General features: G+C 46.9%; 1 protein-coding gene across 1 annotated transcript; it reads right to left on the bottom strand.

The window, feature by feature from the left end:
- Positions 1 to 987: 987 nt before the first annotated feature.
- On the bottom strand, positions 988 to 2,928 carry LOC120672853. The gene is made up of 3 exons (XM_039953460.1): positions 2,280 to 2,928; positions 1,681 to 2,169; positions 988 to 1,100 (listed from the first exon to the last, which is right to left on the bottom strand). The coding sequence occupies exons 1-3, from the start codon at positions 2,926 to 2,928 to the stop codon at positions 988 to 990; spliced, it is 1,251 nt and encodes a 416-aa protein (XP_039809394.1).
- Between the last annotated feature and the right edge of the window lie 22,843 nt (positions 2,929 to 25,771).

A 25,771-nucleotide genomic window follows, 5' to 3' on the forward strand; every position in this document is an offset into this window, starting at 1 on the left:
AAATATAAAATACAAATTAGTTGTGTATCAGTTATAAATATATACAATTAATAAAAACTAAAGCTAACAACAATCAGTCAAAAAACAAGAAATAAAAATTAACCACCAGTCCACCACTGCCATTACGATAAAAATTAGCCTAAAATACCCGTGTGCCTAACTAAAAATCACCCACCAATGCCATTATGAAAAATAAATAGAAAATGTCATTTAGCTATGTATCAGTTACAAACATATACTATTAATAAAAACTAAAGCTAACAACAATAAATCAAAATAAAACGAGAAAAAAATAATTATATGCATAATATTATTAAAGCTCAACAAATCAGATTGTTATTATAGGTAGATCATATTTGAATTGTTTTATCCAACAATAAGACATAATTTACGCTAATGAACATGGTAATATATGGTAAAAAAGTAGTATAATATTTAAGTAAAGATACAACGACATGCAAATTTTTGAATTTCTAATACTAGCCGCGCAAATGCGCGGGCTATACGCCTAGTTCTTCAAAAAACTGTAAATGCATGGCAGCAGCACTGATCTATCTCTGTTGGCATTTGGGATGTTGGGAAATGTAACAGGATGCGAAAGGCATGCAAACGACCGAACAGGACAGGATGGAGAACCAAAACTGAATTCCATTCGTATTAGCTGATCGGCTGGTGAACACAGCAAGAGCTACCATGTTCTCTCTGACGAAACCACATTGCAGTACTGGAACTACACAAGCTTGTTCATAACATCAATCCTTACCTTTTGAAGTACTTACTACACTCAGTTGAACTGAGAGATGTCGCTGACAGAAAGCTGCACGCTCCTCTACCTAGCTATCTGAAACATGCAAGATCGAAAGAAAAACCCTCCGCATGTACTCCCACCCAAGGAAAGGAAATCTGTATGTACGGTTCATCAGCCTGGTGACCCGCGTCAGGAGATGATGCTTCAGAGTTCAGATGGCGGTGCCATGCCCTCGATGGTCACCCGACGACGTCCTGGTTCGTCCACTCAATGTGGCTCAGCCAATCTTCAACATATTCGATCACCTTACGCTCCTTTTCCTCGTTGTAACGCAAAATCTGCGGAGTCAGATCTGCGTGCAAAACAGCAGTAATAATTAAGGTGGTGCTAGTCGTATCATGAGCACTCCTATATTGCTGAACCGGTTCAGCAATTGCATGCAAACAGATATAATCCAAATAAATGGTAGTAAAATCAGAGACATGAATCAGAATCTGGGCAAGAGGAACAAGTGGTACCAGTAGTAACAGAATCTTGACTAACAGCAAGTGCAAAAGTTCAGAGCAATTTTATTCTGCACCAAGCAAGCGTGATTGGTAAATATGCCTAGTAAATGGTGAGTAGTAGCTGTTGTGCTGACTAGTATCATCTTCAGTTTAATTCAGATTTCAGAGTAGTAAAAGTTCAGAGCAGTTTAATTCAATCCTAACCTAAGCACGCAGTTACAATTTCGACTGCAAATATAACAGAGTGGTAATATCTAGGAATGGTGATTTGTATATGCAATCTTCAAACAGAATCCACAACTTACTGAAGTAAAAGAATATGGGTAATCAATGCAACTTCAGTACTCATCGGAAAATAATCTAGCAGACTGTGAGCATGAATAATGATGAATCCAGTGTGTGTATGTATCATGTATGTACTCGTACCAGGTTCGGGCGGCACCCAGGCCTCGACGAAGCGGGAGGATAGGTATCCACCATCCACCATGTCGATCGGAGCATCGTCTATGACGCATTCGTCGCAGGCCACGACCCGCCTCGCGCGCACGTCCAAGCCGAAGAGCCGCGTGCCGTGGAAGAAGTAGGCGACGCCGTGGTTGTCGGGGTCGACGAGGGCGAGGTTGGGCACCTTGTCCGGCGGCAGGCCGGCGGCGACGTAGCTGTCGTGGGCCCAGATGTCGGCGAAGGGCGCCTCGTACTCCAACTCCCAGGTGTTGGTGGGGTTGGGGCCGGCCTGGTCGACGAGCGTCCACATCCTGACGGTGGGGTCGTTCGGGGGCTCCGCGGCGGCGGCGGCAGTGTCGTAGTTGAAGCCGAGGATCTCGACGTATCGCAGCTTGCCCTCGCTGGGCCTGATGAAGCGGCGCTGGTCGAGGAACTCGCGGGTTCTTTGCCAGCCGTGGAAGTTGTTGCGCTCTACCTCCACTCCCTGCAGGGCGCAGCCCTCCGGGAGCGGGACGAGGCGCAGGTGCGGGGCGTCGTCGAAGGGGTTGCAGACGACCATCCCGTAGGCGACGTCGACCCACCAGAGGAGGCGAGGAGCCCGTCGTGGGCGAGGACGCCGTGGGCGCCCCAGCGCTTGTGCTCCGGGGCGGAGGCGAGCTGCTTGGTGGCCCAGCGGCGTGTGGCGGTGGAGTAGAAGAGGATGAAGCCGTGGCGGGTGGCGGGGGCAGGGTGGAGCTGCGCGATCATGAAGTGGCCGGTGCGGTCCGGGTCGGCGATGAGGCCGATGCTGCGGCGCGGGCAGAGGTCGAGGCCGCCGAGCGGGCAGGCGTCGGGGCCGCCGAGCTCGGAGGAGGGCACGGCGGGGAGGCGCTGGGCGGTGCGGGAGCGGGCGTCGCAGAGGAAGTACTCGGGGCGGTTGATGCGGGCGCTGCCCCAGGCGGCCTTGACGAGGAGGCGGGCGGAGGAGGAGTCGGCGACGAGGATGATGGGGAAGAAGCTGGTGAGGTTGGCGCGCAGCACCAGGGTGGAGGCGCGCGGCGGGTCGTGGAGGTCGAGCAGGAGGTCGCGGCCGCGGAGGATGCGGCGGTGCCGCTCGTCCCCGGGGCGGTGCGGCCCGCCTGTGATGGTAGAGAGGGCCACCCACCGGCAGCGCTGAGGCGACTCGTCGGATGGCTCCTCCGGCTGCTGGCGAGCGCGCGAGGACTCGGCGGCTTCGGGCGGCGCCGACATGGCTGGGCTGGGAGGGTGGTGGCGACTGGCGAGTGGGTTGGTTTGGTTGGATTTGAATTTTGAATTGAATTGATCCGCTACTAGGCGCTAGAGGAAGGGGATGATGGATTTATATAGGAAGGAAGGCAGGCGTGAGGAGCAAGTTGGTGTGCCGTGCCCGTGCGTCGTCGACGTGCAGCTGGCGACGGGGGGCTCTGCTCCGCTCCGCTCCGCCGCTTGCCAGCTGTGATTGGTGGGTCCGGGTGATGTCACCCAAACAAGGCGCGTTTAGTTCCCCCGGCAAAAATTTTTGGAGGTCAAATCAGCAATTTGACCGGATGTCGGGAGGACTTTTCGGACACTAATTAAAAAACTAATTTCAGAACTCACTTGGAAACCACGAGACGAATCTTTTGAGGCCTTTGACCGCGTCATTAGCACATGTGGGTTACTGTAGCACTTATGGCTAATCATGCACTAATTAGGCTTAAAAGATTCGTCTCGTCATGTACATCCAAACTGTGTAATTAGTTTTGTTATTTAATTACATTTAGTGCTTCATACATGTGATTAAAGGGGAGGTGAAAATTTTTGGGTGAAAATTTTTGGGAACAACGCGCCCGGAATGCGAGGGCGAGTGAAGCGCCGATGCATGCCTTTTTTTTTTGAGCGTAGAGATGCATGCCTCATTGGCCCAATAGTCTGATCGAAGTTGGCCGGGCCATGACTGGCTCAAAAGGAGCCCAAAGAAATGGAGCTGCAAAGCATACTCCAGAGAGTATTACAAATCTTAAAAACCTGTTTTTTTAAAACTCGATCACCAAAAATCGCGTTTGCAAATGTGTTGGTTCGTTAAGGATTGTGCATAGTTCATAAAGCCCTAGGGAAAATTATGGGAGTTTTGCTAGGTGGCTATCTATTTATGGTTTATTTATACCTGACTTCCAGCACTTTATATTTTTGTCAAACCTTACTTTTGTGCACAATCAATCCTTAAATTCTGTAACTACGCACCTATGCTAAGGTAAGAAGGTAAGGATCCTCAGTCAGCTGAGGGAGTCTGACCTTCCCGTCGGTGATGCGAGCCGAACGCTGCCCTCAAGCAGTGATTTACTTGAGGTGCTGCCAATATATCAACTATTGGTTGATTATATTGGGAGTAAAGTATGCTCAGTCAGCTGAGGGAGTCTGACCTTCCCGTCGGTGATGCGAGCCGAACGCTGTGCTCAAGCAGTGGCCTACTTGAGCTGCTGCCAATATACCGACCATCAGTCGATTATATTGGGAGTAAAGAAACTCGTGAATACATTATCTCGATGGCGTATGGTAACGTTGGCCATACGGCGGAAAATTGTATGGCTACCGTTTCTATAGCGAACGGTAATGTATGGGTGAATATGTGGGCAACTGCATATGCGTTACCCATGTGGCGTAGGACACATGGGGGCCGTTCGTGAGTGCTGGCACGAAGGGTCCAGTCGTGAATATTTATATATCTTTATGCTGTTCATTTCCTGCAGGTACGCTAACTCCGATTTTGATAGGTTAAGAACGAATAGAATTCGGTTAAATATATATAGGGAGAGACGTAATTTGTGCCAAGCCACCGGTGCTAACCCCGTAAGTCCAAAGTTATTTGGCAGTTGTTTTGTTTTGTGAGGGCGTATAGGACGTGCATGCATTATGGCATATCTTGGTTTAGTTGATTGCCTTTCTTGTTATGTTGTTGTACTAAACTGTGTTGCTCTTGCCTGATTGTCCTCCTAGGTTTTCTGTTGTAGTAATGTGACCGACGTAATCTGCTAGTTTGATTTTGAGTTGAGAAAGTCTTTTGTAAGTTAGTGGCTTTGGGTCTTGAGTGAACCTTACCGTTGATCTTAACCTGTAAATCGATCCAACACTTGATCAATGCCTTGAATCTATTCCTATCAAAACCATTGTTCTTTTTCCTTCATGGCTCCCTGGCTAAACCATGATGTTTGTTAACAAAACCCCATAAATAATCATTCTATTCCTCTTGGTGTTATGTCTGATCTTGCTGGCTACCTTGATTCCAACATTTTAAAACTTGTACCTTCATTCTTGCTCAGTTAATTTTGGATAAATTAAAAAGATTCATGATAATATTAACTTTTGAAATACAGTCCTTGATGCAACAATCATGCATCACATCATTTCATGTCATGCGACAGTGCATGGTGTTGCATCATGATCGGGAATCTGTAGACTGACTAATGGGTACGCGTTTGAGTATCACTTCGTGGGTTGTCTTCGGTTCCTATCTTGTCGTTGCTGGCGCTATTGGGTTTCCACTCTTGATTTATCTTGTGGTGGTGTTTAGTCACATGACCTTGATGCCGCGACGGAACCTAGACTCTCGTGTGCGCTGCAGCCACATGATTGAGCTACTAGGAGCGCGCTGGTGTCTAGGCATGTGTGATGTAACTCACTGCAATCCCTTTCTATGCAACCTTACTAGTGTCCTAACTTCTGATCCTTACTCAAGTGTATAGGGCTAACGAGTTTTAGTCGCGGGAAAATGGGTACGGTATGCGCATTGCACGATGTGCATCATCAACTTATCCATATGTGCATCATGCTTATGCATCTCATACATGCATCCGTCAAGAGCATCCTCATCATTGTATCAGAGTGTATGCAAAATTGGGTCAGCATCGTGGCAATTGCATCATGTCATATTCACCATTTCATTCGCATGGGAAAAATTTCATCATTATATTGCACTAGCATTGCAATCATACATCTCAAGGGTGCATCATTCTCATGGTCATCGAGCATATGCATCTCGCATCATACCGTTTAATATAATCAACAGTTTAAGCAAGAATGTTTTTGAGCAAAAACTCACCTTGATATCTTTTCTATCTAGATTCACCACCAGATTGAGAAATTGATTCTTTCAGGACTTAGATCCTCTCTTCTCTGCAAAATCCTGCTATATGTTGGTGCTAGAATAGACCACCGGTCCTTTCCAGCCGACTTTGGTGGTGATTGTGTCCGCATATATTATCTACAGACTTTTGCTGCAAAAACTGAAGCCTTGGAGCTTTTTAGTGTGGAAAAACAATTGATTAGTTCACACAGTGGCACAGTTATTTCCTCCCCCTCATAATACCATACCTTGTTTCTCAAACTTTCTCTAAGTTCTCAGTCCTTATTTGCAAAGGATCATATCGCCAATATCAATCTACTCTATTGTGACTTTGTCCTGCTGGCTTTGATGGTTAGTCTACTCCTCTTTCTTTGAGAGTCTTTCGTTCGGAATCTCGGGACGAGATTCTTTTTAAGGGGGGTAGGCTGTGACGGCCCAGTTTTTTAAAATGTTAAGCAGGAGAAATTAAACCAAAGTTTAGTTGATGTCAAGGGGAAAAAAATAAAATTTTACACATGAAATGACGAGTCCTTCAAATCAATATTTTTAAATGTTTAAAATGTCTTTCGGATGGAAACAAACGGGTTTTAAAAATAAATTTCAAATCGTTGCTCAAATGAATTTCTGTCCAAAACCGAAGTTTGAATTTCGAAGTACATAGTATCTTTTCAAATGTACTCAAGTTTCAAATTTTTATATTTTAAACAAAGCTTCAAATGAACTTTTGCCTAAAACGAAAGTTGTAGATCTCAAAATTTTGAACAACTTTGGTATTCAAAAGTTTTTCGTTTGAGGCCATGAAGAAGGAGAAAAGTTGAGTTTACGAACTGGACGTTGGAACTTCAAGTTATTTACGAGATTGCCATCACCTCCATCCCCTTCCTCTGTTTCCCGCCGTGACGGCGTCGCCGTCTCGCCGTTGGCCACACGCCGCTCCCTCGCCGCGCCCCAGCCCTCTCCGCGCCCCTGGTCCCTTCCGGGAGTTTCTCGAACCGCCACGCGTCGCCGTCCCCTGCAAGCACGCCGAGGTTGGCCGCCGAGCCGCCACGACGACGCCGTGCAGCGACGGCCGACCGCGCCTCGCCTCCTCCCTCACCCATTTCCTCCCCTTTGGCCCGTGCAGCAGACGTGCTCGACCCCTCTCTACTCCTTTCCCTTTCTCCAGAGCCGAGCCGAGTTTTTTTTCCCTGCGCCAGTAAGCTCGCGTCGCGCCCATGGCGCCGCCGCCCACGGCCTCCACGTCGAGCTCCCACTTCCACCCTTCCTCGGCTCCAATCGACCTCGGAAACGGTTTCATCTCGTTCCAGTGGAGCTCCCAGGCCCGGCCGCCCCTCCATATCGTCGCCGATGAGCCGCCGCCGCGGACAGAGTCGACACCGGCCGTCTGCTTCCGCGGAGGGCCCTCCTCCGGCCTTCCCCAAGCCAAATCGACCCTGCAACGACCTTCTCCAGGGCACCGTGGAGCTCTCGGACTTGCTCCCCACCGCCCACGGCCACCGGAGCACCACCATCGCCGCGCGAGTTCGCCGCCGGCCGCTCTGCTCCGTCGAGCCGCCCCCTCCGTCCGCGTCCGCGAGCCCCAAGACCCTCCAGAGGTAGCCCGTGAGCCCCTCTCTCTTTTCCCCCTCGGGCCCCCCCACCGCCGGCGACCCTGCTCCCCGGAAACGGCGCCGCCGGCCCTGCTCTGTTCTTGTTTGCCGGCCAGGGACCTCGGGTTGAAATTCAAGAAAACCCGAGGGGTTATCTGCATAGACCAAGACTCATTTGAATAGTGCTTCAAGGACCTCTTTGTTATTTCTAGCTGCAAACTTTGAAATTCAATAGAAATTCGTAGAAAATTCATAAAATAGAAAATCCAGTTGTTCTGGAATCCTTGTGAAAAGCTCTATGCATTAGAATCACAATATGATGAGTGTTTGTAGAAAGTTTTTGCTGTACAAATTGATTTGTGTCACTAGGTGCATAAAGACTAGTTGTCTTACCTTTTTCTTAACTATTGTTTGAAGTTATGTCTTGCTCTGAAATTTTTATGGTGAAGTGTACATGTGGTTGTGGTGTTTCTATAAAAATTTCGTGGTCAGTTCTAATGAGTAGCTATTTCTTTGGTTCAATGCTTGTTTAGTAGGATTTAATTATGGTAAATAGTTTCTATTTATGATAAATCATGAAAATATTTCTAAGTGTTATTTTTGAATGTCTTAACGTGTCCATGAAGTTTTATCACCAGTTCATGAATAGAACAGAAGTTAAAAATGAATCTTGTTAGATTGATGTCTGATTTGTTTAATTTATCAGAATTAATTGTCTGCATAATAAATTCTGAAAAATTTATGAGGTGTCAATAATCATATGAAGTATGTTCTGAAAAATTTTGAGCTTCATAAGTGTTGTGGTTTGTTCTGTAAAATTTAATATTTCTCTAGGTGTAGTCTGAATATCTGAATTGTTCCGAGTAAATGGCTGCATGAAATAGCTTGATTTTTACAGGATAGATTACTCTATTTACCTTCTGTTTAATGTAATTTTTTCTGAATCTAATACTATACGTGTGCTGAGTTGTTATTTATTTAGCAAACTATGATTTACTTGCTTTCGGAAACAACTACCACTTGTTTATGAAGTTAGTGAGCTTCTTTTGTGCCGTTGATCATGATGCCTTGTGTAGTTAAAAATGTTAGATACTACTTTATAAACGACTGCCCAGGAAATATTAATTAAGAAGTTTCACATCTAATTCATTTTATGTTAGACTACAACTTTATCGTAAAGGAAAATAATAAAACATAAATCGCTAAACAACTCGAAACTGTGCATTCATACATATGCATTGCTGCATTTCATTTATGTACGATAGATGGACCACGTGAAGGATGTGACGTCGGAGCCGAGCCAGAAGACGGTGAATAGTAGACACGTCTAGAAGATGGATGGATGGATCCCGATGTGCAGGACCGAAGGAAGATGCTCGCCGAGAAGTTGTTCTCTAACTAACACTGACCTAGTGTTAATTCCAGGCAAGCCCCGGAGCATGTCCTATCTATTTTAAATTTATGCAACTTATTATTGTTTCTATCTACTTGCGCATTTAAGTTTACAGGAGTTGCTTGTAACCTTAGTTGCATTATTTTAGGTACCTATGCTTGAACACTAGTATGTGTAGGTCGCTAGTTGGCTAGGCTAATGGTTCGGTAGAAGTCGAGTGATTTCCTGTCACTCGCGAGAACTATAGGAGTTGAATGTCTACTACATACTGCAACTATAAGGCTCACGGGCGGGGTTGTGGTACTTGTGATACCCCGTCTGTTTAGTGAAAATGGATAAGGCCGCAGTGTGTGGTAGTGGTGGTTAAGCTTTTGAACGTACTAACCACATGCCGAGAAATATGGTAATCGGTAAGCTTAAGTACTGGATTGAACCGCAGCCGGAACATACCTTCCCACCGTCTTTGAACGTTGTTCTCATGCGGCCACATGCGGGTGCAAGAAGGCTCACGACCAGGCGCCGTACCGTGGCGTGGATTCTTGTAGTCGAGGGCGGTGGGCCTGTTCCGTGAAGCGGGAATTGAAGGGAACTGTTGCGTGGGTGACTCTGTTCCCATGCGTGTGTTTAGGTCTGCCTGGCCAGGTTAACAAATTCGATTCGAATCGTCCGCTTCTCACGGTTTGGGACTGCTTAACCCTTTTGCCACATAGAGTAAGAAGTGAAAGATGATGATAATGAATATGGTTGGTTGTATGATGAAAGATAATTGTTTCCACCATGTATGCTATTGGATAGATGCTCACATAGAATGGTTAATTGAACTAGAATTTGGAAGCTAAAATCTGAAATTAAGGATCTACTCTTTATTGCTTTTCGGCAAACAAACCCCTCAAGCCAAAAGCATTGCATGTCTAGACAAAGGGCTAAGTATACCCTTAGTCGGGTAAGTCTTGCTGAGTATTAGTATACTCAGCCTTGCTTGTGGCTTTGTTTTTCAGGTGGTACATCTGAGGATGTGATTGACGTCATGTACGGGCTTCATCATGACGTCTGGTTTCGACGCTAGACTATCGTTCGTTTTTCGTCAAACTTGAACTCTGTTATTCTTTTATGAATTCAAATTTGGTTTGTAATAATAATTCAATTTCATACTCTGTGCTGTAAAATTTGTGGAATGTCGCATTCTCTGGACTGCTTTGTCGATCCTGTTTCAAGTGGTTTAATCGGGATTTTACCCGACAGCACTGCCGGATTACTCCGTTTTAAGTGCGTGTTAACCCTAGTTACTGTTTCGGTGATGGTTAGCGCACTTAAGCTGGATTAATTTAGGCGGGACTGCCACAACCGCCTCCCACCCCCGCGCCCCGCAACCACCCACTCCGACGGCTTCCCTCGCGGCAGGCCCCCCTCCCCAACCCGGCCGCTTCTGCCGCCTGCCGGTCTAACCAGCCACACCGCCGCCCTCCCACTCGCGCGGCGCCCTCCCCCTCTCCCTAGCTCTCGCGCCTCCCTCACCCGCCTGGTTCTGCCCGGCAGAACCACGCCGCCCCTCCTGTTAATCGGTGCCGCCAGGTGGGCTCTCCTACCCGCTCCCACGAGTCCACGACCCGACCTCGGCGCCCGGTCCGCCCTCGCTGTGGTGCCCTCCCGCGCTCGCCGCCGCCGCTCTCGCCTCCCCCTCTAGCCTCAGCGGAAGCGGGCGGCCGCAGCGTTGGTCGCGCTCGCTGTGATGGCCGCGGACTGCGAGGCCACGCTCCTCCTCCGGCCTTCCTGGTGTGAGAACCGTCCAATTTGATACTATTTTAAACGAACCGTCGGTCATTATCATCCAGATGAGAGTTAACACGTGCTTGCCGGAGAGCGTGCCACATGTTATCCCACATCTAGAAACACGAATAACCGACACGTCATTCATCCAAAATAATATCAAATCCGGTAGTCCCGGTATGTGCTCCAACATACGCCCAGAATCAGCATATGCACATACAGTTTACAATCGAATACATCACCAAGATTCTTCATCTTGTGCTCAGCTCTGATAGCGATATTCACCAAGTCATTGAAGTCTTCAAACTTGGTAGTGGAGAGCTTGTCTTGCAACTCTGCGGAGAGCCCATCGTACAAGCGTTCTTGCTTCTTGGCATCGGTGGCCACTTCTTCAGGTGCATATTGGGAGAGGGTGTTGAAGGCGTTGACATAGGCCATCACATCACGACTTCCTTGAGTGAGGTTCAGAAATTCCTTCTTCTTGATATCCATTATGCCCTTGGGGATATGGAAGGAGCGAAAAGCTGTGCGGAACTCCTCCTATGTGAAGCGGTGGTTGGCAGGGTGAGATGCCTTGAAGTTCCTCCACCAAGCCCCAGGGGCATCATGCAGTTGATGAGCAGCAAATAAAACCTTCTCATATGGCTCACACTCAATAAGACCCAGCTTTTCTTCAATCACATTGAGCCAGAAATCCGCATCAAGAGGATCCTTAGAGCCACGAAAGATGGGCGGGTTGGTGCGGAAGAAATCCCCAAACCTGTTCACTTGAGGCTCAGCTCTTGGGCCATGATTGCCGGCATTGCCCATTTGATTTACTATAGTCGCCATAAGTTCAGTTTGCCGGGCCAGGACGTCCGCGAGGCTTGGGTGAACGGGAGGATTAGGAAGGGGAACCTCGTTGTTGTGGTTGTTATTGCCACCCGAACCATTAGCACCATCCCTTTCGGTTCCCGAACGCAACACCATCCTGTTAATAAACAAAACAGTTAGCGGTCAGGAATGAAAGATGGAGAATGATACTCAAAGGCAGGGTGAAAAGACAATGGGTAGATAAAAATCTAATACACGATCAACACCGGAGTAGCAATTTTGGGAGGAAAACAGATTTAGAGACTAGAAAAGAAATATGCTTGCATGCGAGGCATGAATGCAACATGACGTCTCCTCACATCGTGAGAATGCCTTAACATTCTAGCACTTACTTACGACCCGAAACAACCGCATTGTCCAGCAGCGCTACAACCCTCCTACTAGAGCTCAGGACAATGGGTGATTCCCACCTTCTCAACTCCGGTAAAAGGCTCAAAACATTTCCAGCAGGTAAGGGTTTTCCCTACGCTCCCGCTACTCATGCAGACAAGAGGGGTTAAGCATATCTTAATTAAACAAGTGAAGCAATAAGGAGGAATTAGTTCTAAGACCAAGGAAGAAAGGTAGCATTTCACCTTAGGTTCAAATTTTTTAACCAAAGTAAATCTTAGTGCAAGTAATCAAATTTTATTTGACTCTCAACCCACTAAACAAATTTTAGATCCACTTCATGGAAACCTCAGCTCTGATACCCGTTGTGAGAACCGTCCAATTTGATACTATTTTAAACGAACAGTCGGTCATTATCATCCAGATGAGAGTTAACACGTGCTTGCCGGAGAGCGTGCCATGTGTTATCCCACATCTAGAAACACGAATAACCGACACGTCATTCATCCAAAATAATATCAAATCCGGTAGTCCCGGTATGTGCTCCAACATACCCCCAGAATCAGCATATGCACATACAGTTTACAATCGAATACATCACCAAGATTCTTCATCTTGTGCTCAGCTCTGATAGCGATATTCACCAAGTCATTGAAGTCTTCAAACTTGGTAGTGGAGAGCTTGTCTTGCAACTCTGCGGAGAGCCCTGTGGCGGAACCACCCAAAACTACTGGGCCCGGGTGCACTGATCTTCGTTGCTAAGCAACTCTGACCCAATTTGGCACTCACCGGTAGTTCCTCGAGTGAAGCCTCGATAAAAGCCACGCTATTCCAGGATCAGCAGACAACACTCACACGAAGGTGAGCCCAGAGATTACAACACAAACCATTTCATACATCTCAGAGTGATTGCAGCGGAAAGAAAAATTTATTACAAACCATGTTCAGGCTAGTGAAGTACTAAGGAGTTCCAACTCCTCAAATTATTCAAGTCTCAAAGTTCGGCGGAAGCATTAAAAGATAACTAACGAAATAACGTGACGCATCGGTAAAGCCCGTACGAATGCGTCACTCAGCGGGAGGGTGATTAGCACTAGCTGAAGGGCCATCCCACTCAACCGACCAACCCGGAGGCAGAGTACAAGGCCAAGTAAGACTCGCAAACAGATCTTCAAAGTTAGTACCTGAAAAACAGTGCCACAAGCAAGGCTGAGTATACTAATACTCAGCAAGACTGACCCGTCTCCGGATATAACATAGTCCGATAACTATACATGCAAGCTTTTTGGTTGGAGAGGTTTGTTTGCCAAAAATGCCGCTAAGTGTTGATCCTTACTTTCAGGTTTTACTTAGCCAGATTCTAGTGGAATCAACCATTCTAAGTTTGCAACTAACTCTACTCAAACATGGTAGAGCAACCATTTAATCAACCAGCAGTATTATCATCATCCTGTTCCACTTGTTACTCTATGTGACCGAAATCATTAAGCAATCTCATGCCGTGAGAGGCGGACGATTCCGAATCGACTTTCAACCTGGCCAGGGGAACCTAGACCACACGCATGGGGATTGACTTCGCTCCCGCCCACGCTACTTTTCCCCTTTCTTTCCAGTCCGTGGATCCGGCACACCCTCCCCGACTACAGAGTCCGACCACTCTGTACCCGTACGTCGCGACATAAAATAAACCCTACTTCTATCAGGAGGGTGCGAGATCGTTCCACTCGCCGGTCCAATCAGGTACTTAAGCTTACCGATTACCATATTTCTCGGTATGTGGCTAGTACTTTCAAACGCTTAACAAAATGAGCCACACACCTCGACCTTAGCCATTTTTGACTATACCAGCGGGGTATCACAACTACACAACCCCGCCCGTTGTCCTTACATTTCAACAGGAAATAAAGTCAGTACATTTCCTATTTGCTCGCGAGAGGCAGGGAACCACTCGACTTCTACCGTGCCTATTTAGCATGGCAACTAGTCGATAAAAAGATCCGGTATCACACATAGGTTCCTATGGATCATGCATCTAGGGTTTTCGATCAACGCCTAGAAAACTTAAATGCAGAAAACCAACTGTTACCATACATTAGTAAATAGATAACAGAATGGTAATTCGGAAAAATAGTGGGATTATGCTCCGGGGCTTGCCTTCTTGGGCACTGTCAGGCAGAAAAACTTCGGGGGCTTGGCCCAGGTCTTGAGACAAGTTAGTACAGTTCAGATTAATCTCCTGCTCCGCACGAGAGTCCGCGGGCACCAGTTCGTAGTCTCCGTCCGCGAGATTAACCGTTTCTATATGCAATGCAAGATTATGAGTTATTCATGGATAACAATTTCTTTCCTTCACGATAAAGTTGTAGTCCACGTAAGTTATTTTAGTGCCGATTTCACATTTCATTGCATGGGCAATCGTTTATAGAGTAGTAAGCATAACTATGGTTATTCATGAATGAGTGGGGTTTTGGGTTTTCATTTTTAATTTCAACACATAACATGCTTTCATTATTTCTTAACATCACAACTACTAAAGAGCTAGTGATGAACACTAAAGTAACTCAGATTCAAAACAAGTAATTATGGTATAGATTTCAACATTTAACCATAAAGCAGAAACTATAACTAATCATGCAAATGGATTACTCTAGTTACTTCATATTTTTGTACAGAATGTTCCACATGGATTCTGATGCTACAAATTTTATGCAAGCAACTTCAAAGCATACACTCAGTACTGAAATTTTTCCAGATTTTATACACTTATATAGCAGAGGTGATAAAAAGATTAAAAACGGCAAGCCATTAACAAAGATTAAATCTACAGAAAGTTTTACTAAGGATTTGGTTCTCAAATTTTTACCAGAGACTAGTACTGAGTTAAACATACTCCAGAAAATTTTTCAAGATTTAACTCACTATATTAAATTAGTTATTCAGTTAACTTAACATGAGTTTGCATAATTTTCCCAAGATGTATTTGACCAGCATTGCATCTGAACTTTTTATCAAGGGTAGAACATACTCTAAGCAAGATCATGCCCAAAAATAAAGATCAGAAACATTGTAGATTTCTCAGAACAAAAATAGTAACCCTAACCATAAGATGCTAAGCATGATTATTCGACAAAGCCAAACTCAGTAACTGCAGCTCAAAATTTTTATATAGGGACACAGAGCTAAAAAGAGACTCCAGAAATAAATATGGATTTTTCCGAGCATAACAACTATATATGAGGAATTAAGTTGATTAAACAAGCATAAATCATGGTATATAGCAAATGAACTCTAATAAATTTGAAATTTAGAGACTTACAGGGATTCAGTGGTACAAGACTGTAGTAAAATTTTCAGAGCAAGTTCATGTACATATTTTCCAGAATTAAATCGAGAGTGCTAACAACCGATTAGAGAATCTTGATTGTTCTAACCTGATAACTGTTTTGGTTTGATGTCATCTTTTTACTGTGATCTTAGCATCCCATTAGTTATAACATATCCAAAAATCAATGTCATTTGATGAGCAGAACTTCATGAACATGCATAAGGTGATTTTCTTAATCTTTTCCCTAGATTAAATTCGGTTGAGTTTATGCAAATGTGAATGTTACAAAATTTGTAGATTTGGTTACAAGGATTCCAGATCAGTTGAGTTTGCATTTTTCTGATTTTTCTGTGATTTGTTTCGCATTTTAGAAGTTCACTGGTATACACTGTAAAACTTGCAGAGACACCCTTGAACGAAAAAAAGAAATTACAACCGGGTCCTTCGCCGGCCTTCTCCGCCGTGGCATCTTGCCGGTGGTGTTCTGCGGTGCAGGGCTTACCGGGGCTGCCACGGGGAGGCGCGTGGGGAAGAAAGGATCGAGGAACACCTACCCTGGTCGACGTTCGAGCGATTGGAGCACAGGTTCAAGCTCGTCGGCGTTGATGGCGGGTCGGTTGTTCGGTTCGCCGGCGCTGGAGGCGAAGGAGGGCTTGGGGTAGGGGAACAAGGCGTGCACGAGCACCGCGTGAGCTCGTGGATGCTTCTGGGGTAGCTATCGGGCTCGGTCTTCCCCGGAGCTGGCCGGTCCGCGGTGAGCCTGAGCTCGCCGGCGGCGGCGCAAAAGGGGAACGGCTTCGGGAGGGGGTTTGGGTTCGATTCCGCGCGCGTGGAGCTTATCTGGGAGGTGGCGAAGCTGCTGCGGTGGTCGGAGGGGGCAATGTGGGGCTGGGCTAGCCGGTCCGCGCGAGCTGGATCTCGGCGGCCATGGCGGAGCGGCGGGAGGAGGAAGAAGGGGAGAAGGGGCGCGACTGCGGGGGTTCTGGGGGTCTTTATAGGCCACAGAGCTCCTGGGTGAGGAAAGGAGTGACTGGGGGCGGTCGATTCGGCCTGGGCGAGTCGACGGCGAGCGGGCGGAGGAGGCAGCGGCGCGGCGCATGGCTGGGGCGTCGTGGCGGCTCGGGAGCGGCCTGGGACGCGTGTGGGCGTGGGAGGGCGCCAAGGGGCAGGCCAGGTGGCGCTAAACGGTTTCCCCGGGTCCATTTGGCCGCGGGCGTGCGGTGGACGAGGTCCACCGGCGGCGTACGGCGGGCGGCGCGAACAGAGCAGGCCGGGGGAGAGAGAGATGGAGTTAAGGGCATATTTGTGATTTCTGAAAATCCAGGGACCTCTCGGTAAACTAAAATTATCTCCTAATTGGAGGGCTTAAATGGAAAAGTGTTGAATACCATTTTTGCATAACTTTTCAAGATCTACAACTTTTGTGTTATGCAAATTTTCGTTTGAAACTCACATTTTGAAATATTGGTATATTTGCATATTTGCACAAAAGGACTTTAGTTTTATTCAGTTTTTGACTTGATTTTGGCTGAAGTTCAATTGAGCACATGTCAATTGAAACACCTCTCATGAGCCAACAAAAATTTTGTGCTCATATTTGAATTAAATTTTGAGTAGCTTTTCACTCCTTTCTCTTTTTCTTTTAATATCTTTTGTATGATTTGTATTTTATTTGGTCCTTTCTCTTTGAATTAATTTCTCAAATTTTTCTTTTAACTTTAACTAAGGTACATTGATTGGATTTAAAGGTGCTAACACCTGAGGTGTCACAACCTACCCCCCTTAACAAGAATCTCGTCCCGAGATTGGATGATTGAATTTGAGGTGGGGAAAATGATATACCTGAGGAAGAGCTAAGGAAACCCGGATAGTGTCGATTAAGATAAACCTCCGTCTCCCAAGTGTCTTCTTCTTCAGTGTGATGAGACCACTGAATTTTATACATTTTTACCACCTTTCGACGAGTACCTCTCTCTTTTTGATCCAGAATTCTGAGTGGATATTCGGTATATGAGAGATCGGGCTCCACTAAAATTTCCTGTTGATCAATGATTTCCGTAGGAACTCGAACACATTTCTTGAGTTGGGATATGTGGAAAACATTATGGATGGCGGCAAGTCGTGAAGGAAGTCGCAAACGATAAGCCACGGGTCCACATTCTTCAATGATTTCATATGGCCCGACATAGCGAGGTGCGAGCTTACCCCTAACTCCGAAACGTTGAACGCCTCGAGTTGGAGACACTCGTAAATAGACGTGGTTACCAACCATGAATTTCAAAGGATCCCTTCTTTTATCGAAATAACTCTTTTGCCGGGACTGAGCTGCTCGGAGATTAGCTTGTACTATTTTGACTTTCTCCTCAGCCTCGACCACTAATTCGGGTCCAAATATTTGACGTTCCCCAGTCTGAGACCAATTCAAAGGAGTTCGACACCGTCGACCATACAAGGCCTCGAAGGGTGCCATCTTCAGACTGGCCTGATAGCTGTTGTTATAAGAAAACTCCGCCAAGGATAAACATTTGTCCCAGTTCTTGTCATAATGGATGACACATGCTCGAAGCATATCTTCAAGAATTTGATTAACCCTTTCGGTCTGCCCGTCAGTCTGTGGATGGTAAGCTGAGCTTCGAATTAATTTAGTTCCGAGAGCCTCTTGGAGTTGCTCCCAAAACCTTGCCACAAACTGAGGACCACGATCCGATATAATTGTTTTGGGTATACCGTGTAGGCAGACAATTCGATCAATATAGATCTCAGCATATTTCTTGGCTCGATATTCAGTATGCACTGGAATAAAATGAGCAGTCTTTGTGAGCCTATCAACAATGACCCAAATGGAATCATGGTGCTGAAAAGTATTTGGTAAGCCCACGATGAAATCCATGCTGATATCTTCCCATTTCCAAGACGGAATTGGTAGAGGTTGGAGAGCTCCAGCAACTTTCAAGTGACTAGCCTTCACTCTCTGACAGGTGTCACATTCTGAGACATATTTGGCAATCTCTCTCCTCATGCGAGTCCACCAAAAATTTTGTCTGAGATCTTGGTACATCTTGGTGCTACCCGGATGAATAGAAAATTTAGAGAGATGTGCTTCGTCTAGGATTTGTTTCCGCAAATCAGGATTTTTGGGAACGACTAGGCGATCCTCGAACCACAAAATTCCTTTATGGTCCACTCGAAAACACTTATATTTATTTTCACCTTCTACTACTTGCTGCTTAATGATACCAACACTTTTGTCGTGTAATTGTGCCATGATGACCTGGTCATAGAGTGTCGGTTCCACCGAAATATGATTCAAAGAGCCCTGAGGAATAATTTCTAATTTCAGCCTTTGCATTTCAGCACACAATGTGTCATTATATGACTCCATTGAAAGGCAATTGCAGTGAACCTTGCGACTGAGCGCATCGGCTACCACATTTGCCTTGCCCGGATGATAATGAACCTCCAGATCATAATCTTTGATTAATTCCAGCCATCTTCGTTGCCTCATATTCAGCTCACTTTGGGTGAAAATGTATTTGAGACTCTTATGGTCGGTATAGATATTGCAATGAGTGCCCATAAGATAATGTCTCCAAAGCTTGAGAGCATGAATAACGGCGGCTAGTTCCAGATCATGAGTGGGATAATTCAGCTCGTGCGGCCGAAGAGCTCGGGAAGCATAAGCTATCACCCGATTGTCTTGCATTAGAACACAACCAAGACCAGCGCCTGAAGCATCACAATAAACGTCGTATGGCTTATTGTTGTCAGGTTGAGCCAAGACTGGTGCAGTGGTTAGATGTGCTCTCAATGTATGGAATGCTTCATCACACTTCGTGTTCCATTTAAACTTGACATCTTTCCTTAGTAGTTCTGTCATGGGCTTAGCAATTCTGGAGAAGTCCGGAATAAATCTGCGGTAATACCCCGCCAAGCCGAGAAAACTGCGGATCTGATGAACTGAAGTAGGAGGTTTCCAGTCCATCACTTCTTGTACTTTGCTGGGATCAACTGAAATGCCTTCACTAGATATAGTGTGACCCAAAAATTTGACTGTGTCCAGCCAGAATTCACACTTGGAGAATTTTGCGTACAGCTTATGATCTCTGAGACGTTGAAGAACAATGCGCAGATGTTGCTCATGTTCCGCCTCATCTTTGGAATAGATCAGAATGTCGTCAATAAAAACAACGACAAACTTGTCAAGTTCCGGCATAAATACCGAGTTCATGAGATACATAAAATAAGCCGGAGCATTGGTGAGACCGAAAGACATAACCAAGTACTCATAGAGACCATATCGGGTTGAGAAGGCGGTCTTGGGAATATCACAAGGCCGGATTTTAATTTGATGATACCCCGAACGGAGATCAATCTTGGAGAAGATCTTTGCCCCAGCCAACTGATCAAACAGTACATCAATGCGGGGAAGTGGATATTTATTTTTGATGGTCACCGCATTGAGAGGCCGGTAGTCAACACACAACCTCAGACTGTCATCCTTCTTCTTTACGAACAGTGCTGGGCAACCCCATGGTGAAGCACTTGGGCGAATAAAACCCTTGTCCAGAAGTTCTTGCAGCTGGATTTTTAATTCGGCTAATTCTTTGGGCGGCATTCGATACGGCCTTTTTGAAATAGGGGCTGTACCAGGCTGAAGTTCAATGATAAATTCGATATCCCGGTCTGGCGGCATACCAGGTAAATCATCCGGAAACACATCTGCATATTCACGGACTACCGGAATATCTTCGAGACGAGTATCTTTCATGGCATAGGCACAAGAGTTCTTGCATTGGTGATGAGGTAAATATAGAACCGAATGACCATGAGTTGGAGAATTTATTTCGACAGCTCGGGAAGAGATATCTAACATTACCCCATGTCTGTTCATCCAATCCATTCCCAGAATAATGTCCATACCTTCTAGTGGCAGCAATATTAAAGTGGTAGGGACAGTTTTACTACCCAAACTTAGTGGCGCATTATTAACGATTTGGTTTGATGCAACTTTGCCACCCGGAGTAGATATCATGAATGACCCTTTTGTGTGGCAAAAATCTAACCCAACCCTTGCTCCGAATTTAGAACTAATGAAGCTATGAGATGCACCAGAATCGAATAAAATGACTGCGGGGTGATGGTTTATAGAGAATGTACCCGACATGATTGGTGCTCCCTCAGGTAGTTCAGCAAGGTTGGTGAAGTTAAGTCGGCCCTGCCTGACTTGGATGGTTTGCCTCTTGCCCTTGTTCTGATCGTTTCTGCGAGGAGCCTGCCCTTGAGATTGTCCCGCCTGGGGGCACATCTTGGCAAAGTGATCCGGACTCCCGCATCTGAAACAGCGGTTATTATTATCGGGGCGAGCGGCTGGCTGGGCATTCGGCCTAGGGCCGTTCTGCTGCTGTTGAGGTGCAAATCGAGCTTGCTGGGGAAGCCCGAATCGAGTCTGCTGCTGCTGTTGAGGAGGCCTAATAATCCAACGCCCTGGCTGAGGGGCCTTCTGAGAGAGTGCGGGTGGGCTATTTTGCACAATACGATACCTCGGTGCAGAGGCACTCGAGGGTCCAGCAGGTGCCTTGCGCTTCTTTTCAGCGCGGTGTGCAGAAATAAGATCCTCCTGAGATATAGCCATATTCACCAATTCATTGAAGGAGTCCGCACGGACAAGATTTAGCCTTTCTTGTAACTTGGTACTGAGGCCTCGACGGAAGCGTTCACGCTTCTTAGCGTCGGTGTCCGCATGATGTCCAGCATATTGACACAATTGATGGAATACTTGGGCATACTGCACCACAGTACGAGTGCCCTGAGTCAAGGCCAAGAACTCGTTGAGCTTACGGTCAAGAAGTCCGGCTGGAATATGATGATCTCGAAAAGCCAGTTTGAATTCATTCCAATTCACCACATGATCAGCCGGTAGCATCCCGTGGTAATGATCCCACCACATACGAGCTGATCCGCGAAGCTGCTGCGCGGCATAGTGAGTTTTGTTCGCTTCGGAACAAGGAATAGTCAATAGAGAAAACTTGGACTCGATCGTGCGAATCCAAGCGTCAGCGTCCAGAGGCTCATCCGCTTTATTGAACAGCGGAGGCTGAGTACTGAGGAAATCTTGGTAGCTCGCTTCTTGTGCGTGATGAGCATGATGCCCACCCCGCGGTTGTTGCTGAGCTTGAACCAACTGCCGCAAAATCTCTGTCTGGGCAGCAAGAACCTCAGCAATGCCCACTGGTGGGGGAGGTGGAGGTGGATCGCCATTCCCTCCGGCTCCAAAACCACTAGGGGTGCCTCGAGTTGATCCAACCATCTGAAATGTGAGTACTTTTGCATTAGGCTCATCATTATCATCATTTCAAATGGAATATACAACTCAAAGTGACATGGAGATACTGGAAATTGCTTAATCAGGTTGTGCAGCAACGCCAGCGATACGAAAACGCTCATAACTGGAGTTCGGGACTTGATATAAACTTGAAATTTTTACAGGAGATAGATAATTTCATGATCTACAACTTTGGTAGTCATCACAAAGTCAGATTTCCAGAGTAGGTTAGTCGAAAAATTCATTTACTCCTCCTCTGGTTTTTCTGTTTCACAGAAAACAGAGCTTCTGTAATTTGCGATTATCTCCTGCAATACCAATCCGTTTGGGCTGAAATTTTGCGAGCAGGTTCCTGATGAAATTTGGAACAACTTTGGTATTCAACTCAGGAGCTAAATCCGAAAGGAAAAGAGGATAAAAATTCGAACTAGCTGCTGCCTTCAGCTTTTTTGCAGATCACTTAATATTAACACTAGTAGCATTAGGGGTTCATTACATCCATCGTTCTCTCATTTCTACTTGGTCACTCCTAACATCAGTATTAAGGGGGTTACTCAACTCTAAGTTAGCCTAGTAGCCATGATCCAAAAGTAGGCCACACTAAGAGGAGTCTACAAAAGCTAAGAAACAGCGCCTCGGTCTACATGTTGACCGATGCCTCACTCGCCGCGGGAGTGTGAACCTCAACCGGTGCGGGCTGCGGCGCCTGGTCCTCGGAGTCCATCTCTGAAAAGCCCTCGATCTCCTGGGGCTCGTCCTCCTCGTCCACCTGCATCTCGTCGGGAGGTGCGTGAAGGGCATCCTGCGCGTGCTGTATCGCGTGGAGCTGCCCCTGAGCCTCGTCCACCTCAAGCTGCAGGTCGTGAAACTGGTCCTCCAGGAAGTTGATCGTAGCGTCACGATCCGACACAGTGTCCTGAAGCTCGTGAACCTGGCCGTGGAGCTGGGCGATAAGAGTAGCCCTGCTCTCGAGCTCGGTACTAGCCTCCTGAAGCTGCCCATCTCTCAGCTGGACTGCCAGGTGCAAGGCCTGAGCGTGGTCCACCAACTGAGCGACGGCGTAACTCTGGTAAGTGTGAAGCCTGTAGAGGCCGTCCAAGCACATCGCTGTCGTCCGAAGTGCCCCGACCGGGTCAAGGGTAGCGACCACGTCCACGTGTGCCATCCGGTCGAGCCAAAGCGGGTCTGCCGGGTCAGGTGCAGGGAACAACCCGAACGCGGTCAGAACCACCTCCAGAGGGTGCGAAGAGCAAAAGGTGGTCATCGCCCTCATGGCGGTAAGCTCCCAGGTGTCCAGCAGATAGTGACCGACCATCTGAGTCACGATCGGCTCCCACCCGTTGAGCGGGTGCTGCGGGATCACCATCGTCACATTGCAGCGACGAACTCCGTTCTCAACAAACTCGTGGCCATCGTAAACCGGTGGCTGGAGGTAACCGGCTGCACTCAAAAGCTCCCAAAGACGGCGGGGAAACCCGTCCCAGTGCAGGCAGGCGGAGTGCACGTGCCCCTGCGCGTCAACGACCAGCAGCTCTTCCATCTGTCCCAACAAAAGACCGATGGATCAGCTGATGGTAACAAGAACTACTAACTCTGGAACAGTGAAAGAAATGGCCAAAACTGTAGAGAACTTGCTTCAAAAATTCTCAAAAATTTACACAAGATCCCTCTGATATTAAGGAACAATTCACCTAGTCATCACTAAGCTCAATTCGGACTCCATGGGGGTGATATGCTCAGGTATTCAGAGTGATATCAACCAGGAAAACTGAGTGTCCAGAGAGGGTGTATTTTGACTATAACTCTCAACCCAGACGTCAAAATTTTTTCAAATTTTTATGGTAAGCTCATCACTTAGTTGTCTACAACCTTCATGTTGAACGATTTTTAGTTTGAACAACTTATAATGGTCGAAAAATTTCGTCTGTATAGACTGTTCAGAGTTAACAGTTTTACACAGGGTTGATCCAAAAATACAAATACCATGCTAGAAGGCTTCAAAAATTCTCAAATTTTTACAGCAGCTTGATAACTTAGGAAGCATCATTTAGTCTTACTACCACAAGTCGATTTGAGTAACTTATCAGAAGGTTAAAATTCGTGGAAACCAGGTGGCAGACTTTCTGGATACTCCCTAGGATAGTGTTTTAACTGATTTGCTTGCGATTTCCCCAGAGATTTATTTGCTAATCTTTTTGAGAATGAATGCAGAACCTATACGTCCTCACCAAGGAAAAATTGCCAAGTAATCTTGGTCTTACGCAATGACTTTGGTGGCATACATATTACGTCTCTCACTATATAGCTACTCGATATAGCTAGATAGCCTATAATTCGATTTCGAGTTAGCGTACCTGCAGAAGATTGACAGTATATAAAATGAACCTTTCATGCCAGCACTCACGAAAGCGTCCCCATACATTACCGATTACTATAGAATCGGCATCCATACCATTACCGCCGTATGGACAACGTTAAGCATACGTTATCGAAACAACGTATTGACTGAGTACCGTCTTTGACGGGGAATTGAATTCCAATTTCGAACTATTACTCCCCATATACTCAACCGAAGTTGGTATATGGGCAGCAGCTCAAGTAGGCCACTGCTTGAGCTCCAGCGTTCGGCTCGCATCACCGAAGGGAAGGTCAGACTCCCTCAGCTGACTGAGTAAGCATACCTTCGTGGCGATGATGTAGTTGCAGAATTTAAATTACAGAATTTAAATACTGAAAGGTAATGTGCTGGAAGTTAGCCATACAAAATAAGCCACCTGATTATACCCATAAGATCCCCTAGGGCTTTACGTCCTAGACTTGTCCTTGGAGATCCTAAACTCTTTCAAAACTTTAGTAGCTTTGAAGTCAAGTTTTAATTTGTTGTTTTGAAAACCGAGGCTGTCATCTCTGGTAGGCTGTCTGCGAGCTCTGATACCAGCTGTGGCGGAACCACCCAAAACTACTGGGCCCGGGTGCACTGAGACACCTCAGGTGTTAGCACCTTTAAATCCAATCAATGTACCTTAGTTAAAGTTAAAAGAAAAATTTGAGAAATTAATTCAAAGAGAAAGGACCAAATAAAATACAAATCATACAAAAGATATTAAAAGAAAAAGAGAAAGGAGTGAAAAGCTACTCAAAATTTAATTCAAATATGTGCACAAAATTTTTGTTGGCTCATGAGAGGTGTTTCAATTGACATGTGCTCAATTGAACTTCAGCCAAAATCAAGTCAAAAACTGAATAAAACTAAAGTCCTTTTGTGCAAATATGCAAATATACCAATATTTCAAAATGTGAGTTTCAAACGAAAATTTGCATAACACAAAAGTTGTAGATCTTGAAAAGTTATGCAAAAATGGTATTCAACACTTTTCCATTTAAGCCCTCCAATTAGGAGATAATTTTAGTTTACCGAGAGGTCCCTGGATTTTCAGAAATCACAAATATGCCCTTAACTCCATCTCTCTCTCCCCCGGCCTGCTCTGTTCGCGCCGCCCGCCGTACGCCGCCGGTGGACCTCGTCCACCGCGCGCCCGCGGCCAAATGGACCCGGGGAAACCGTTTAGCGCCACCTGGCCTGCCCCTTGGCGCCCTCCCACGCCCACACGCGTCCCAGGCCGCTCCCGAGCCGCCACGACGCCCCAGCCATGCGCCGCGCCGCTGCCTCCTCCGCCCGCTCGCCGTCGACTCGCCCAGGCCGAATCGACCGCCCCAGTCACTCCTTTCCTCACCCAGGAGCTCTGTGGCCTATAAAGACCCCCAGAACCCCCGCAGTCGCGCCCCTTCTCCCCTTCTTCCTCCTCCCGCCGCTCCGCCATGGCCGCCGAGATCCAGCTCGCGCGGACCGGCTAGCCCAGCCCCACATTGCCCCCTCCGACCACCGCAGCAGCTTCGCCACCTCCCAGATAAGCTCCACGCGCGCGGAATCGAACCCAAACCCCCTCCCGAAGCCGTTCCCCTTTTGCGCCGCCGCCGGCGAGCTCAGGCTCACCGCGGACCGGCCAGCTCCGGGGAAGACCGAGCCCGATAGCTACCCCAGAAGCATCCACGAGCTCACGCGGTGCTCGTGCGCGCCTTGTTCCCCTACCCCAAGCCCTCCTTCGCCTCCAGCGCCGGCGAACCGAACAACCGACCCGCCATCAACGCCGACGAGCTTGAACCTGTGCTCCAATCGCTCGAACGTCGACCAGGGTAGGTGTTCCTCGATCCTTTCTTCCCCACGCGCCTCCCCGTGGCAGCCCCGGTAAGCCCTGCACCGCAGAACACCACCGGCAAGATGCCACGGCGGAGAAGGCCGGCGAAGGACCCGGTTGTAATTTCTTTTTTTCGTTCAAGGGTGTCTCTGCAAGTTTTACAGTGTATACCAGTG

The sequence above is a fragment of the Panicum virgatum genome, chromosome 5N, assembly GCF_016808335.1.
Source record: "Panicum virgatum strain AP13 chromosome 5N, P.virgatum_v5, whole genome shotgun sequence".
NCBI lineage: Eukaryota > Viridiplantae > Streptophyta > Magnoliopsida > Poales > Poaceae > Panicum > Panicum virgatum.

Bases quoted from the DNA above. Each gene is read 5' to 3' on its own strand.
- LOC120672853 (XM_039953460.1), bottom strand. From the start codon at position 2,928: ATGTCGGCGCCGCCCGAAGCCGCCGAGTCCTCGCGCGCTCGCCAGCAG. The intron at 2,170-2,279 runs GTGGGTCGACGT...GAGTGGAGGTAG, and splicing joins CGGGCTCCTCGCCTCCTCTG to AGCGCAACAACTTCCACGGC. The intron at 1,101-1,680 runs GTACGAGTACAT...TTTTGCACGCAG, and splicing joins CTGGGTGCCGCCCGAACCTG to ATCTGACTCCGCAGATTTTG.